At 43.8% G+C, this 16,309-nt stretch overlaps 1 protein-coding gene across 1 annotated transcript in view; it reads left to right on the forward strand.

The window, feature by feature from the left end:
• The window catches only part of LOC124612774 (facilitated trehalose transporter Tret1-like), a 65,562-nt gene that overhangs the window by 892 nt on the left and 48,361 nt on the right, over window positions 1-16,309 (forward strand). Inside the window, exon 2 of the mRNA XM_047141169.1 lies at window positions 6,861-7,246. Within this exon, the coding sequence (XP_046997125.1) occupies window positions 6,861-7,246 (386 nt within the window). The remainder of the gene's footprint in view (window positions 1-6,860; window positions 7,247-16,309) is intronic.

Consider the following 16,309-nt stretch of genomic DNA (forward strand, 5'->3'; position numbering starts at 1 on the left):
AAAGACTACCACCTAGCAAGTGTGGTGTCTGCCAGTGACACCACAGTAATAATGTTGCATACTGGAAAGAAACTGAATATCTAACTACCCCAATGATTTTCTATTGGGTACAGGACGAGATTCTGGACGGGACAGTCTAGTTCAGGAATGCTGTTGTCCACAGACCATGACCTCTTTATGAAAGATGCGTTGTAGGGCTGATACAGCCAGTGATCGTCTCCGATCTGTTCCTCTACAGCATACAGAACATAATGCTGTAAAATGAGTTGGTATCCTTCCGCATTTAGCATTTTTTAAGTGCAATAAGGGGACGCCACTATAGCCACAGAAAACACCCCACAGAGTAATAGTAAGTTCTCCATATTTCACTGTTACCACTATACATGATGGCATGTAACGTTCCCAAACCATTCACCAAACCCAAACCCATCCATCGGACTGCCGCATGGTATAGCGTGAATTATCGCTCCAGATCACTCGTTTCCAGTCATCAACTGCCCACTGACGTTGCTCTTTACACCATCTCAAGCACTGCTTAGCATTGACTACAGAAATATGTGGCATAAGAAAACTGGTCGACCATTCTCACTGAACACAGAAATTGCGGTGGTAGCATTTTGGAATTGCCGTGTTAGTTCTTCCGCTGATTCCATGAGATTCTTTTGTCCAACCACCTTCCGCAGTGCTCAACAGTCCCTGGTCTGAGGTCTGCCTGGGTCTTGGTTTAGCTGTGACTGTCCTTCCGCGTTTCCACTTCAAGGTCGCATCTCCAAGTGTCGACTTGGGCAGCATAGAAGGGTTGAAGTGTTCCAGATGAATTTGTTATTCAGATGACATCCATCACTAGTCCACGTTGGAAGTCCCTTATCTCTCCTCACCGACCCATTCTGCCGTTACCGCTTGTCTAGCGACAACTAAACACTCCCTCTCAACCCCCAGCCCCCCACCCCGGTCACCTTTTATACTGGTGGGATCCGATTCTCATGACATGTAGTGGTCAATTCCGCATTACATAGGGTGTCCGGTTACTTTTGATCGCACAACGTATCTCCAGTGGACCTGTCTGGATAGACGCGCCCGTGTAACCACGCCACTTGCGGGTTTCGGGCAGGCGAGCCGGCCCCGGTACGAGCGCGTTGCGGGCTGACGACGAAAGCCGAAGTGTCGGCCTGCCTGGCGGTGTCCCACATCTGACTAGGTAAACACTGGACTGGTGCCTGTGTCCCTCCTCAGTTGCACGATTCACAAAGATACAAACATTTACAGAGCGTTCGACTCTTTTCCATGGATAACACTACACGCGGGCAATTGAGGTATGCAAATTCCGTCCCGAGGAGGGAATGGAGGAGAAGGGGAAGATGGGAAGGGGTGGTACAGGGGTTGCAGGGGTGGTGGCAGGGAGGGCATCAGAACACCGCCTAACTTTTTTTTTTTTTTTTTGGGTCTTCAGTCTTGTGACTGGTTTGACGCGGCCTGCCACGAATTGCTCTTCTGTGCCAACATCTTCATCTCAAACTAGCACTTTCAACCTGCGTCCTCATTTGCTGGGTGTATTCCAATTTCCGTCTTCCTCTACAGTTTTCGCCCTCTACAGCTCCCTCTAGTGCAATGGAAGCCATTCCCTCGTGTCTTAACAGATGTCCTATCATCCTGTCCCTTCTCCTTGTCAGTGTTATCCACATATTCCTTTCCGATTCTGCGCAGAAGCTCCTCATTCCTTACTTTATCAGTTCACCTAATTTTCAAAATTCATCTGCAGCATCTAACAACCCTGCCACAACAAAGGTCGAAAATTAATTATGATTTGTAGTGTTGCTCACGCTGCTACATATTGCATTTTCGGGCAACAACGAAGTTATACTATGTGGCAGGTGTCATTAGAGCACAGTTAATAAAGTCATTTCATGAAATAATGGATAAATTAGGCACTCATCTTTTCGTGTTTCCCACGCTGGTCTCGTTGTGAACTCATGGCTCAATAGTCGAAAATCTAGGTAGTGATGATTCCAAGCTCGGATGCAAAGAGGCCTAGGTGTTATTCTGCGATATTCAAAAGTTGTATAGATGTGTTTCATAAACCATTCTTGAAGATTAAATTTTTGCAAGTTAGCACAATGGTGATGTAAAAAAGTAATCAGCACTTCAAATTTAAGTTACACTTCTTTTTTATTACTTTTGTTGCAATATCACGTAACTCACAAAACATCACTTCACAATATAAAACATACTAGAAAATATCTTCCCCACTGTTAAAGTTCACATTTTATAAACTGACTACAATTTGCGTCTTTTCAACATGACGACCAAGACTTGACTCTCTAATAATCGCTTACGCGCCCAAAAATCAGAGTTACAAGTACGTCAAAGATCATAGTGACAAAAGAAACAATTCACATAAGAATAATATCAATGCAATATAAACATATCGATGTATCAAAGTACCTCTACATTAATGAAATCAAATCTGAATGTTTTCTCAGAAATATGTTAACTACTTTACAGAAACACAGTAGAATATTGCTGGTACCGAGAGGTTGAGGTGAGGTGCCGTAATGGTTACGTAATTCAAGTACCATTACAAGCACTACATCTTAAATGCTTCGATTCTCTTCTGTTCCGGTTTTCCCACAGTCCATGTTTCACTACCATACAATGCTGTGCTCCAAGCGTACATTCTCAGAAATTTCTTCCTCAAATTAAAGCCTACATTTGATACTAGTTGACTTCTCTTGGTCAGAAATGCCCTTTTTGCCAGTAATAGTCTGCTTTTGATGTCCGCCTTGCTCCTTCGTCATTGGTCATTTGGCTTCCTGAAAACTAAACTAAACTCCTCCCGAACAGGCCATGAAGGCTCAACGGTGCCGACTGACAGCCATGTCGTCCTCAGACCGTAGGCGTCACTGGATGCGGATATGGAGGGGCATGTGGTCAGCACACCGCTCTTCCAGCTGTATGTCAGTTTCCGAAACCGGAGCCGCTACTTCTCAGTCTAGTAGCTCCTCAGTTTGCCTTACAAGGGCTGATAGCACCCCGCTTGCCAACAGCGCTCAGCAGATCGGATGGACACCCATCCAAGTGCATTTGGTTTCCTAGGTAGTAGAATTCCCTAACTTCATCTTCTTCGTGACCATCAATCCTAATAAGTTTCTCGCTGTTCTCATTTGTGCTACTTTGCATTACGTTTGTCTTTCTTTGATTTACTATCAGTCCATATTCTGTACTCATTCCTCACAAGCGTCTTCTAACCAAACTGCGTGCCTACGGAGAATCGCCTCAGTTGTGCGACTGGATTCGTGATTTCCTGTCAGAATGGTCACAGTTCGTAGTAATAGACAGAAAGTCATCGAGTAAAACAGAAGCAATATCCGGCGTTCCCCGAGGAAGTGTTATAGGCCCTCTATTGTTTCTGATCTATATTAACGACGTAGGAGACAATCTGAGTAGCCGTCTTAGATTGTTTGCAGATGATGCTATGATTTACCGTCTTTTAAAGTCATCAGATGATCAAAACGACTTGCAAAATGATTTAGATAAGAGATCTGTATGTTGCGAAAAGTGGCAATTGACCCTGAGTAAAGAAAAGTGTGAAGTTATTCACATGAGTACTAAAAGAAATCAGCTAAATTTCGATTACGCGATAAGCCACACAAATCTGAAGGCTGTAAATTCAACTAAATATTTAGTTGTGGGTAGAGCAAACCAAAGACTGCGATTCATTGGCAGAATACTTAGAAGTGCTTACGCCACGCCTGTCCGCGCTATTCTGGGGTATTGTTGTGCGGTGTGGGATCCGCATCAGGTGGGACTGACGGATCACATCGAAAAAGTACAAAGAAGAGCAACCCGTTTTGTATTATCGCGAAATAGGGGAAATAGTATCACAGACATAATACGTGAATTGGAGTGGCAATCATTAAAACAAAGGCGTTTTTCGTTGCTACGGGATCTCCTCATGAAATTTTAATCACTAGTTTTCTCCTCCGATTGCGAAAACATTCTGTTGGCACCCACCTACATAGGGAGAAATGATTATCACAATAAAATAAGAGAAATCAGGGCTCGCACAGAAGAATTTAAGTGGTCGTTTTTCCCGACGTTCGAGCGTGGAACGGTAGAGAGACAGCTTGAAGGTGGTTCATTGAACCCTCTGCCAGGCACTTTATTGTGAATAGCAGAGTAATCACGTAGATGTGGATGTAGACTGTTCATTCCATTCAGCAGATCATGTAATTCTTCTTCACTTTCATTCAGGATAGCAGTGTCAACAGGGAATTATATCACTGATATCCTGTCACATCTAATTGTAATTCCACTTCTGAGCCTTTCTTTTATTTCCATCATAGGTTCATCGATGTAAAGATTGAACAGTAGGGGCGAAAGACTACATCCCTGTCATACCCCCTTTTCATCGAGCACTTCAGTCTTGGTCGTCCACTCTTATTATTCCTTCTTGGCTCTTGTACACGTTGATATAACCCGTCTCTCCCTATAGCTTCGCCCTATTTTTCTAATAATTTCGAACATTTTACACTATTTAAAATTGTTTTTTCCAGGTCGACAAATCCTATGAACGTGTCTTGATTCTTCTTTAGTCTTGCGGCTATTATCAACCGCAACGTCAAATTGACTCCCTGGTGCCTTTGCCTTTCCTAAAGCCAAACATCGTTATCTAATCGTATAGTAAAGATGCGAATGGTGATCCGTGTAGGTACGGTATGAAAGCAAAAGAAGAAGAAGAAGAAGAAGAAGAAGAGAGGAGTAGTTGGGAAAACGCTCAGGTCACACCCTTCTAAGAGAAGGCTCACAGAACTTACTCAGAGAACTACCACCCAGAATCCTTCGCATCCACATATTGTAGAATCTTTGAACATACTCTGACCTAAACGTAACTATGTATCCCGAACAAAATTACCTGCTCCAAGCCAACCAGCATGGATTCCGAAAACAACAGTCGCGCTTTCCTCACATAGCATCCCGAAAACCATACATAAAAGCTTTCAGGTAGGTGCAATATTTATCGACTTCCGGAAATCATTTGACTGAGTGCCACACCTACGCTTCTGATCAAAAGTGCGATAGTAACCACGGAGGGTCTATCCTATGCCTCACAACTACGATCAGCACATACTCGTTCAAATCGTATTTAAGTTTCTCCGCTGATAACCAATATTGGTACATTAATGATATCATCTACATCTACGAGATTACTCTGATATTCACAATAAAGTGCCTGGCAGAGCGTTCAATGAACCACCTTCAAGCTGTCTCTCTACCGCTCCACTCTCGAACGGCAAGCGGGAAAAGCGAGCACTTAAATTTTTCTGAATGAGCCCTGATTTCTCTAATTTTATCGTGATAATCATTTCTTCCTATGTAGGTGGGCGCCAACACAATGTTTTCGCAATCGGAGAAGAAAACTGGTGATTGAAATTTCATGAGAAGATCCCGTCGCAACGTAAAACGCCTTTGTTTTAATGATTGCCACTCCAATCCACGTATCATGTCTGTCACACTATCTCCCCTATTTCGCGATAATACAAAACGAGCTGCCCTTCTTTGTACTTTTTCGATGTCATCCGTCAGTCCCACCTGATGCGGATCCCACACTGCACAGCAATACTCCAGAATAGGGCGGACAAGCGTAGTGTAAGCAGTCTCTTTAGTAGACCTGTTGCACCTTCTAAGTGTTCTGCCAATGAATCGCAGTCTTTGGTTTGCTCTACCCACAATATTATCTATGTGATCGTTACAATTTAGTTTATTTGTAATTGTAATCCCAAAGTATTTAGTTGAATTTACAGCCTTCAGATTTGTGTGACTTACCGCGTAATCGAAATTTAGCTGATTTCTTTTAGGACTCATGTGAATAACTTCGTACTTCTCCTTATTCAGGGTCAATTGCCACTTTTCGCAACATACACATATCTTATCTAAATAATTTTTCAGGTCGTTTTGATCATCTGATGACTTTACAAGACGGTAAATCACAGCATCAACTGCAAATAATCCAAGACGGCTACTCAGATTGTCTCCTATGTCGTTAATATAGATCGGGAACAATAGAGGGCGTATAACACTTCCTTGGGGAACTGCGGATATTACTTCTGTTTTACTCGATGACTTTCCGTCTATTACCACGAACTGTGACATTTCTGACAGGAAATCACGAATCCAGTCCCACAACTTAGGCGATACTCCGTAGGCACGCAGTTTGGTTAGAAGACGCTTGTGAGGAACGGTGTCGAAAGCCTTCAGGAAATCTAAAAACATGGAATCAATTTGATATCCCCTGTCGATAGCACTGATTACTTCATGAGTATAAAGAGCTGGTTGTGTTTAACAAGAACGATGTTTTCTGAAACCGTGCTGACTATGTGTCAATAAATCATTTTCTTCTTAGAGCACTTCATAATGTTCGAATACAGTATATGTTCCAAAACCCTATTGCAAATCGACGTTAGTGATACAGCCTGTAATTCAGCGGATTACTCCCACTTTCCTTTTTGGGTATTGGTGTGACTTGAGCAATTTTCCAATCTTTAGGTACGGATCTTTCTGTGAGCGAGTAGTTGTATATAATTGTTAAATATGGAGCTATTTTATCAACATACTCTGAGAGGAAATGACTGTTATATAATCTGGAACGGAGGCCTTGCCTTTATTAAGTGATTTGAGCTGCTTCTTTGGTCCGAGGATATCTAGCTACTATGGTGTCTTGGAATCTTCTTCCATAGAAGCAATTACAAAGTTTGAACAGTACGCAGTTTCGATGAAAATAGCTGTGCCGATTGCCTGATTTTCGCTCTGTATCGCCAGAGAGCCACGGAAGCGCTGTAGCCGGTGTTGCTGTGTGCCGGCAGCGACGCTGGGCTACCTGTCGTTCGGCGCGTTCGCCGGCTGGGCGGCGCCGGTGCTGCCGCGGCTCATCTCCAACTCGTCGCACATCCCCACCACGGAGGACGAGGCCTCGTGGATCGTGGCGTCCAGCTCGCTGACCATGGTCTTCCCCATGCTCTTCATCGGCCACCTGGTGGACCTGCTGGGCCGCAAGCGCATGCTGCTGTACAGCGCCGGGCCGCACCTGGCGCTCTGGGCCATCCAGATCTTCGCCACGCAGCCCTGGGAGCTCATCGTGTCGCGAGTCGTCGGCGCCATCTCGCAGTGCATCATCATCGTCACCTCGCCCTGCTACCTCGTCGAGATCGCCGAGCTCGAGATCCGTGGCACGCTGGTCACCCTCTACCAGGTGGGAGCCCTACTCTAGCCTAGTGTTTGTCCGCTGCTCCTCACGAGGGCACCATCAAAAATGTTCACCACGGATTTTGATGAGTCTTAGGCATGTTGTACAGGGACCCGCGCTGAGTATCTGGCTAGCGGCTCTTCATGCAACGGTCCTTTGTTTCCGAGAAAATCCATGTTGAACTTTTATGCGAATCCCCGTATCTGAGACGTTAATCATATTTCGACTAAGCGAGCGTAGCCCAGGGGCTAAGGTTCAAGGCTGTCATGCTGTTAGTACAGGTTCAATTCCTGAACAAGTGCTTTCCCTCCAGTTTCATCGCACAGAATACTATTAAGTAGTTTGTGTATCCGAAAATTACCTCGAGCAATTAAACAGAGAACTGACTCGTGGAGATAGCATCTTGGACCTACTGATAACAAGAAGACCCGAACTTTTCGACTCTGTAAGCGTAGAACAGGGAATCAATGATCATAAGGCCGTTGCAGCATCCCTGAATATGGAAGTAAATAGGAATATAAAAAACAGGGAGGAAGGTTTATCTGTTAAGCAAGAGTAATAGGAGGCAGATTTCAGACTGCCTAACAGATCAAAACGAAAATTTCTGTTCCGACACTGACAATGTTGAGTCTTTATCGAAAAAGTTTAAGGCAATCGTAAAATGCATTTTAGACAGGTACGTGCCGAATAAAACTGTGAGGGACGGGAAAAACCCACCGTGGTTCAACAACAAAGTTAGGAAACTACTGCGAAAGCAAAGAGAGCTTCACTGCAAGTTTAAACGCAGCCAAAACCTCTCGGACAAACAGAAGCTAAACGATGTCAAAGTTAGCGTAAGGAGGGCTATGCGTGAAGCGTTCAGTGAATTTGAAAGTAAAATTCTATGTACCAACTTGACAGAAAGTCCAAGGAAGATCTGGTCTTACGTCAATTCAGTAAGTGGATCGAAACAGCATATCCAGACACTCTGGAATGATGATGGCATTGAAACAGAGGATGACACGCGTAAAGCTGAAATACTAAACACCTTTTTCCAAAGCTGTTTCACAGAGGAAGGCCGCACTGCAGTTCCTTCTCTAAATCCTCGCACGAACGAAATAGCTGACACCGAAATAGCTGACACCGAAATAACTGTCCAAGGAATAGAAAAGCAACTGAAATCACTCAACAGAGGAAAGTCCACTGGACCTGACGGGATACCAATTCGATTCTACACAGAGTACGCGAAAGAACTTGCCCTCCCCCTCCCCCCTTCTAACAGCCGTGTACCGCATGTCTCTAGAGGAACGGAAGGTTCCAAATGATTGGAAAAGAGCACAGGTAGTTCCAATTTTCAAGAAGGGTCGTCGATCAGATGCGCAAAACTATAGGCCTATATCTCTGACATCGATCTGTTGTAGAATTTTAGAATATGTTTTTTGCTCGAGTATCATGCCATTTCTGGAAACCCAGAATCTACTCTGTAGGAATCAACATGGATTCCGGAAACAGCGATCATGTGACACCCAACTCGCTTTATTTGTTCTTGAGACCCAGAAAATATTAGATACAGGTTCCCAGGTAGATGCCATTTTCCTTGACTTCCGGAAGGCGTTCGATACAGTTCCACACTGTCGCCTGATAAACAAAGTAAGAGCCTACGGAATATCAGACCAGCTGTGTGCCTGGATTGAAGAGTTTTTAGCAAACAGAACACAGCATGTTGTTCTCAATGGAGAGACGTCTACAGACGTTAAAGTAACCTCTGGCGTGCCGCAGGGGAGTGTTATGGTACCATTGCTTTTCACAATATACATAAATGACCTAGTAGATAGTGTCGGAAGTTCCATGCGGCTTTTCGCGGATGATGCTGTAGTATACAGAGAAGTTGCGGGATTAGAAAGTTGCAGCAAAATGCAGGAAAATCTGCAGCGGATGGGCACTTGGTGCAGGGAGTGGCAACTGACCCGTAACATAGACAAATATAATGTATTGCGAATACATAGAAAGAAGGATCCTTTATTGTATGATTATATAATAGCGGAACAAACACTTGTAGCAGTTACTTCTGTAAAATATCTGGGAGTATGCGTACGTAAAGATCTGAAGTGGAATGATCATATAAAATTAATTGTGGGTAAGGCGGGTGCCAGGTTAAGATTCATTGGGAGAGTCCTTAGAATATGTAGTCCATCAACAAAGAAGGTGGCTTACAAAACACTCGTTCGACCTATACCTGAGTATTGCTCATCAGTGTGGGATCCGTACCAGATCGGTCTGACGGAGGAGATAGAGAAGATCCAAAGAAGAGCGGCGCGTTTCGTCACAGAGGTATTTGGTAAGCGTGATAGCGTTACGGATATGTTTAGCAAACTCAAGTGGCAGACTCTGCAAGAGAGGCGCTCTGCATCGCGGTGTATCTTGCTGTCCAGGTTTCGAGAGGGTGCGTTTCTGGATGAGGTATCGAATGTATTGCTTCCTCCTACTTATACCTCCCGAGGAGAACACGAATGTGAAATTAGAGAGTTTCGAGCGCGCACGGAGGCTTTCCGGCAGTCGTTCTTCCCGCGAACCATACGCGACAGAAACAGGAAAGGGAGGTAATGACAGTGGCACGTAAAGTGCCCTCCGCCACACACCGTTGGGTGGCTTGCTGAGTATAAATGTAGACGTAGTTGTAGAGTTCCATTCTGCCAAAAGTACGGTTCGTTACTTTTGGTACACTGCATAAATGATGTAGTAAATGGTAGGACTACTGGTAGTCTCCAAAACGTTGGTAGCATTGGTAGCGAAAGATACATAAAGGAGTGTCTGAGAGAGATACTGGGAGCTAACGAATATTGACAAAATACAAATTGCATTTATGTAACCAAAGCTATTACTTTTGATGCAAGTACAGTCTACATGCGCAAACAAAAGAAATGTACATAATTACTGTTGTTATTTTGTACTCAATAGAATGTTCTTCATCATGATCGAAGGCAAGAGTTTTCTGTAATTATTGATAAGTGCGATAGTTGCTTATGAATAACAGAAACATGTTTCATTTAAGTTCGATGAAGTATTGAGGCGTTGCTTGACACACTTTTGTTTTGCGTTTTTTATTTTGCCTTTTTGTTTGGAAAATTGCATTTCCTAGCACTACATGGTAAATCCGTATTGTTACTGCATTTTTATTACTCTGTCTCAAGTTATAAATCAACCATTAACCTGAATTAAACATTGACAGTTTCAGTTTTGCTATAAATACTGTTTACTTTTAAGTAACAGACAGGAGGATAACTGTGCAGAACAAAAGTTTTCTGTAGGTTTCTAGGCGGTTTTCTACCTCCGATTTTTAGGGGGATCTAGTAAGATATTGATCGCATAGTAAAGAAATCGATAGTTATGAGGTAAAGCCTGATAGGTATGCGGCATTCCTAATATACAAGTAACAAGGGATCGACCTTAACTGGCCAAGGCTACCGTAGTCTACGGAGGCCTACGGTAGTTTTATAACTCTAAGTATATGGCATACAAACCTTGAAGAATCTTTCTATGTATCTGATGGCGTTAGTAAGTTTCGCTCTTCGATCCCTCATACCACTCCTGTACTTCTCACTGATCTTCTTTCGGCTGTCCTTCTGCAAAAACCCTTGTTCCTTCCTTTTCATTGCACTACGCTGTACTAACGACGCGTTGCTAACAACCGATGCTGGTGACAAATGTCAGCTAGCAGTTTACAGGGCCTAGGAATTCTGTAAGGGTCCGTGAAAAAGAGGGTACAAATGGAGGAGAAGTCACGTCTACGAAACGCAGGGAGCCAACATTGTCCAAATATTTGGAATTTTAACTATGAACCACAATCGGAATAGACTAAGAAGTGTCCTGTACTGACTGATTTGTTAATGAAATTACTTCGATGAAAATGACTACTTTCGAATAATTTTGCGTGTCATATACTATTTAATGATATTTTGTACTATGAAATTGAAAAAAGAAGTACACGGAGGAGAATATGAAGCCGTAACGCTAGCGTAGCATCCGTGAAGCTTAGCTGTTGCGCCACGATCGCTTGATTGAATCATGGTTAACGTTACTTGTGTGGAAGTATGATCAAAAATTTAATATCGATTTTATCAGAAACTAGGAACTGTCGTATGAAATGCCAGTGAAATTTTCTATAAAAAAATATTTGTTTTACTAATAGCTTTTATTTATTGATTTTGCATTGACAATGCTTTGCTTTGAATGTCTGAAAAGATTGTTTGAGAAGTAGCGTCTATTACAAGCAATGAAACTAAACAGAAGTTAATCTGACTCGTGATTTCCAAGGAAGTGTACTGAGTCGTCCAATAAGGAAAACCAGGTACTACTTAAGTTCCCTTAAAAAATCATAACACTGTTTTATACTGCTTTACTTCTGTGGCATCAAATTAGACAAAACATTAACTAGTTTTTGATCGTATGAAAGGAATTCCCTTGAAACCTGTGTGAACTTGCTTTCGCGCCACGTGGTCGGTCTGAGCAACCGCCGCATTGATAAATTGTACTTTCGGTCTGAAAATATATTGTATACGATGAATAATCATACGATATTGAGCGAGTGTAAAATAGGGAAGGAATAATCGTGTGTGTCCATATTTTTCTGGGTTTCTGTTGGCTACTGAAACTTGGCCATGTGGGTTGAACAGCATTGAAGTGATGTTTCTTGTGCACCCCCATAACGAGTTGATTTGTTGGCGATGTTGTGCGTTAAGTAAAATACTCGTACCACTAGGAAAAGTATCGGATTTTAATGCCCACTGATTTGATAAAGATTTGCGAAATACTCTTCCACCCTGACCTAGTTTTGCTTGTATTGTCTTTTCGGAACTTGTTCTGCGTGATCTATAGTAACCGAATGTAATAACCGAGGGTTTAGGTATAATTGTGCAGTTGTATAGAATTACATTGAAGCCGGGTCTGCGCTCCTCTGCCCCATTCCATAATTACGTGGCGAAACTGAACCATGTTAGCTAGAGACCGGTTTTGATAATGTACATTGCAAGAGAAACACGACTAGTTTTGAAATACCATCGGTACTGAATAAATATCAATTAATCTCTACCATCGACTGATTATTTACTCCTTCCATCATAAAGAATAGGTGGCAGTCAGTACCACAGTCGAATTCTGGGTCATGAAAGCAAATAAAAGCTATATATTGCCTATTAAGCCCTGTATAGGTGCCTTCTGCAGTGGTTAAAAAAAATGCGTTATCCATTGCGTTCAAATATCTACCGGTTCGTTAAAACCTTCCGTTAGAAATAATTAATACCCAGTAATAACTCGCAAGGGCCAGTAATTTCGTGGACCACACAAATTTAAGAAACCATTTACTACAGACGGTAGCTTGCAGGAGCGGTAGGACATGTCAAAGCGACGGTAATCTACCTACTTAGGTGGACTTATACCACCACCAGTACTGGAAGGTTGCGTTGCACCTGAAATGTAATTTTTTTCTTCTTCTCTTCTGGCTTACCTATGACAATAACGCGTGGTCAGCTGTCCGGAAACTGCTGCTGCTGTTGCTACTGAAAGCTACTAAAAGGGCATGTGTCGTTTACCGAGCGGCAAACTCATCACAGGTGAACTCAGTGCGCAATGAGTCCACGTAATGTGTCTGCATTTTAAATTCCAGTTGTGAAACTCTATCTAATGAATGTCAAAGATTGGGAAATGGACGATGATGTGGTAAATTACATTAATCCTGATTCCTTTAAAAAGGAGTATTGGTAAATTTTAAAAAGTAATTTTTTTGAAAGTGTTCTTCATTATAATCAAGAATTGCAAAGATGACAAATTCTAAAAATACTTTAAATTTGTCTGTTCAACAGTGTAATGTCCAAAGAATTGCTAAAAATGTATATGTTCATCGCAAGATAATAAAAGATGCATTAACTGAATCAGTCATTCCTGAATTGTCGCTGATGTTACCTAATTAAGAAGAGGGGGGAAAGTTCCATGTTGGATACTGAAATGTCGTGTGTCGAGAGCCTCCCGTCGTTAGACCGGTCTCCTGATCAAGTCTTTTTAGTTGACGCCACATCGGTGACTTGCGCGTCGATGGGGATAAAATTATGATGAAAACAACACAACACCCAGTCCCCGAGAGGAGGAAATCTCCGACCGAGCCGAGAATCCAACCCGGGCCCCCTGGCACGGAATGCTACCGCGCTGACCACTTTTTTACTTTTTCTGTTCTTTTGTTCGTTAGTGGTCGTTGCATTTGTTCGGGGCGGACGGCCATATGACAGGCGTTAAAGTTCAACGTTGACCTAGTGACTAAGTTTTTTATTTTTTATTTTTATTACAGAGACAGTTAACCCTCTCACCGAACACGCTGAGCTGCCGTGCCAGCAACACCACTCAGCTATGGAGGCACACGCAAATAAAGCAAAGAAAATTAATTATTACCTTATTATGGAGGTTTCATCAGATTACTCAAAAAATCTCTCTCTTTCGCAATGAAGATATCAAATACGATATTATTAAATTAATTTCCTCATTTTAGATAAATTTTAGCATTCTTGCCATGCCATTGTATCGGCAGTGGCCCACTTCACGCTTACACGATTCGGACTGACTGATTCTGCGAACAACATCCGTGAGGGGTGGACGACGCAGAGATGTTAATGCAGATGCGTAGTGTCGTAGATAACATTGCGCGCTGTCTGAGAAACAGTGTAAGCGCGACTGCCATCCTTGTATCCAAGTTATAATGGAAGGTAATAGTGAACAAATATCAACACCCCTTTTACCACGAGACAGATACTGAAGACAGGTCCCACAACAAAATACTTAAGACTCATTACAATCTTTGATTATCAGTTTTAATTGTCGCCTGGGCAGTGTCTTCTAGTCTGGGCAGCGCTCGCCAAGCGAGGTGTCCAGTGTGATGGGGTCCTTGGAAAGCATACGTTCATTGGGAGAAATACACTACTGGCCATTAAAATTGCTACACCAAGAAGAAATGCAGATGATAAACGGGTTTTCATTGGACAAATATATTATACTAGAACTGACATGTCATTACATTTTCACGCAATTTGGGTGCATAGATCCTGAGAAATCAGTACCCAGAACAACCACCTCTGGCCGTAATAACGGCCTTGATACGCCTGGCCATTGAGTCAAACAGAGCTTGGATAGCGTGTACAGGTACAGCTGCCCATGCAGCTTCAACACGATACCACATTTCATCAAGAGTAGTGACTGGCGTATTGTGACGAGTCAGTTGCTCGGCCACCATTGACCAGACGTTTTCAATTGGTGAGAGGTCTGGAGAATGTGCTGGCCAGGGCAGCAGTCGAACATTTTCTGTATCCAGAAAGGCCCGTACAGGACCTGCAGCATGCGGTCGTGCATTATCCTGCTGAAATGTATGGTTTCGCAGGGATCGAATAAAGGGTAGAACCACGGATCGTAACACATTTGAAATGTAACGTCCTCTTTTCAAAGTGCCGTCAATGCGAACAAGACGTGTCCGAGACGTGTAACCCCATACCATCATGCCGGGTGATACGCCAGTATGGTGATGACGAATACACGCTTCCAATGTGCGTTCACCGCGATGTCGCCAAACACGGATGCGACCATCATGATGCTGTAAACAGAACCTGGATTCATCAGAAAAAATGAGAATTTGCCATTCGTGCACCCAGTACACCATCGCAGGCACTCCTGTCTGTGATGCTGTGTCAAGGGTAACCGCAGCCATGGTTTCCGAGCTGATATTCCATACTGCTGCAAACGTCCTCGAACTGTTGGTGCAGATGGTTGTTATCTTGCAAACGTCCCCATCTGTTGACTCAGAGATCGAGACATGGTTGCACGATCCGTTACAGCCATGCGGATAAGATGCTTCTCATCTCGACTGCTAGTGATACGAGGCCGCTGGGATCCAGCACGGCGTCCCGTAATACCCTCCTGAACCCACCGATTCCATATTCTGCTAACAGTCATTGGATCTCGACCAACGCGAGCAGCAATGTCGCGATACGATAAACTGTAATCGCGATAGGCTACAATCCGACCTTTATCAAAGTCTGAAAAGTGATGGTACGCATTTCTCCTCCTTACACGAGGCATCACAACTACGTTTCAACAGGCAACGCCAGTCATCTGCTATTCGTGTATGAGAAATCGGTTGGAAACTTTCCTCATGTCAGCACGTTGTAGGTGTCGCCACCGGCGCCAACCTTGTGTGAATGCTCTGAAAAGCTAATCATTTGCATATCACAGCATCTTTTTTTTCCGTTATTGTTATTTTAATACCTAAACAACAGGTAGGCTGTCAGCGACATGCTACGCCGCTCTTCAGCCATAGTGTTGACAAGAACAGAACACAGAATGGAGAATCAGTATGAACAAAGTGACGTGCAAAAAAGGGTGGTCACAGATACACAAAAAACACGGAGCCGTTTACACTCGACGAAAACGACACTGAAAACACGGCGCACAGAACACTGGTGAATCCGACGGCTCAAGTGAACGGAGAAGCGTGACGGCGGACACTAAAAAACACAAAACGACGTCACACACAAGAGACACAGATTGCGATGATCTCCGGCGCGCGAAAGTTCACTGAGCGTGTGAGGGTCCGGGGACCTGCCAAGAGAGGAGGAGTGGGGGTGGGAGATGGAGAGGGGAGAGCAGAGATGCCACGGGCAGGGAAGATAGGGGAGAGGGAGGAAGGGGGAGGGGAAGCCCGGGGGAACAGGGGTGGAGGGAGGGGACGGGGGAAAAGGAAAGAGAAGAGAAGGGAAGAGAAGGGAGGGAGGGTGACGAAAGGAAAGGACACCGGAAGTGGGGGGTGGACAGGGTCAAAGTTGATAGGAGGGGTAGATGGAGGGGAGGAGGACATCAGCAGGGAGGGGGAGCTGACGGAAGCCACCGTGGGAGAGGGTAAGGAGGGTGGAGAGATGGAGACCGGGTGGGACGTGGGAATACAGGCGCGGCAGTGGGCGGGGGTGGGAGAGGATCGGGGAGACTAGTGGGTGAGGAGGATCGAGTTTATGGGAGGTGTACAGGATCCGTATCCTTTCAAGGAAAAGGAGGAGGTGGGGG

The sequence above is a fragment of the Schistocerca americana genome, chromosome 4 (genome assembly GCF_021461395.2).
Source record: "Schistocerca americana isolate TAMUIC-IGC-003095 chromosome 4, iqSchAmer2.1, whole genome shotgun sequence".
Taxonomy (NCBI): Eukaryota; Metazoa; Arthropoda; class Insecta; order Orthoptera; family Acrididae; genus Schistocerca; species Schistocerca americana.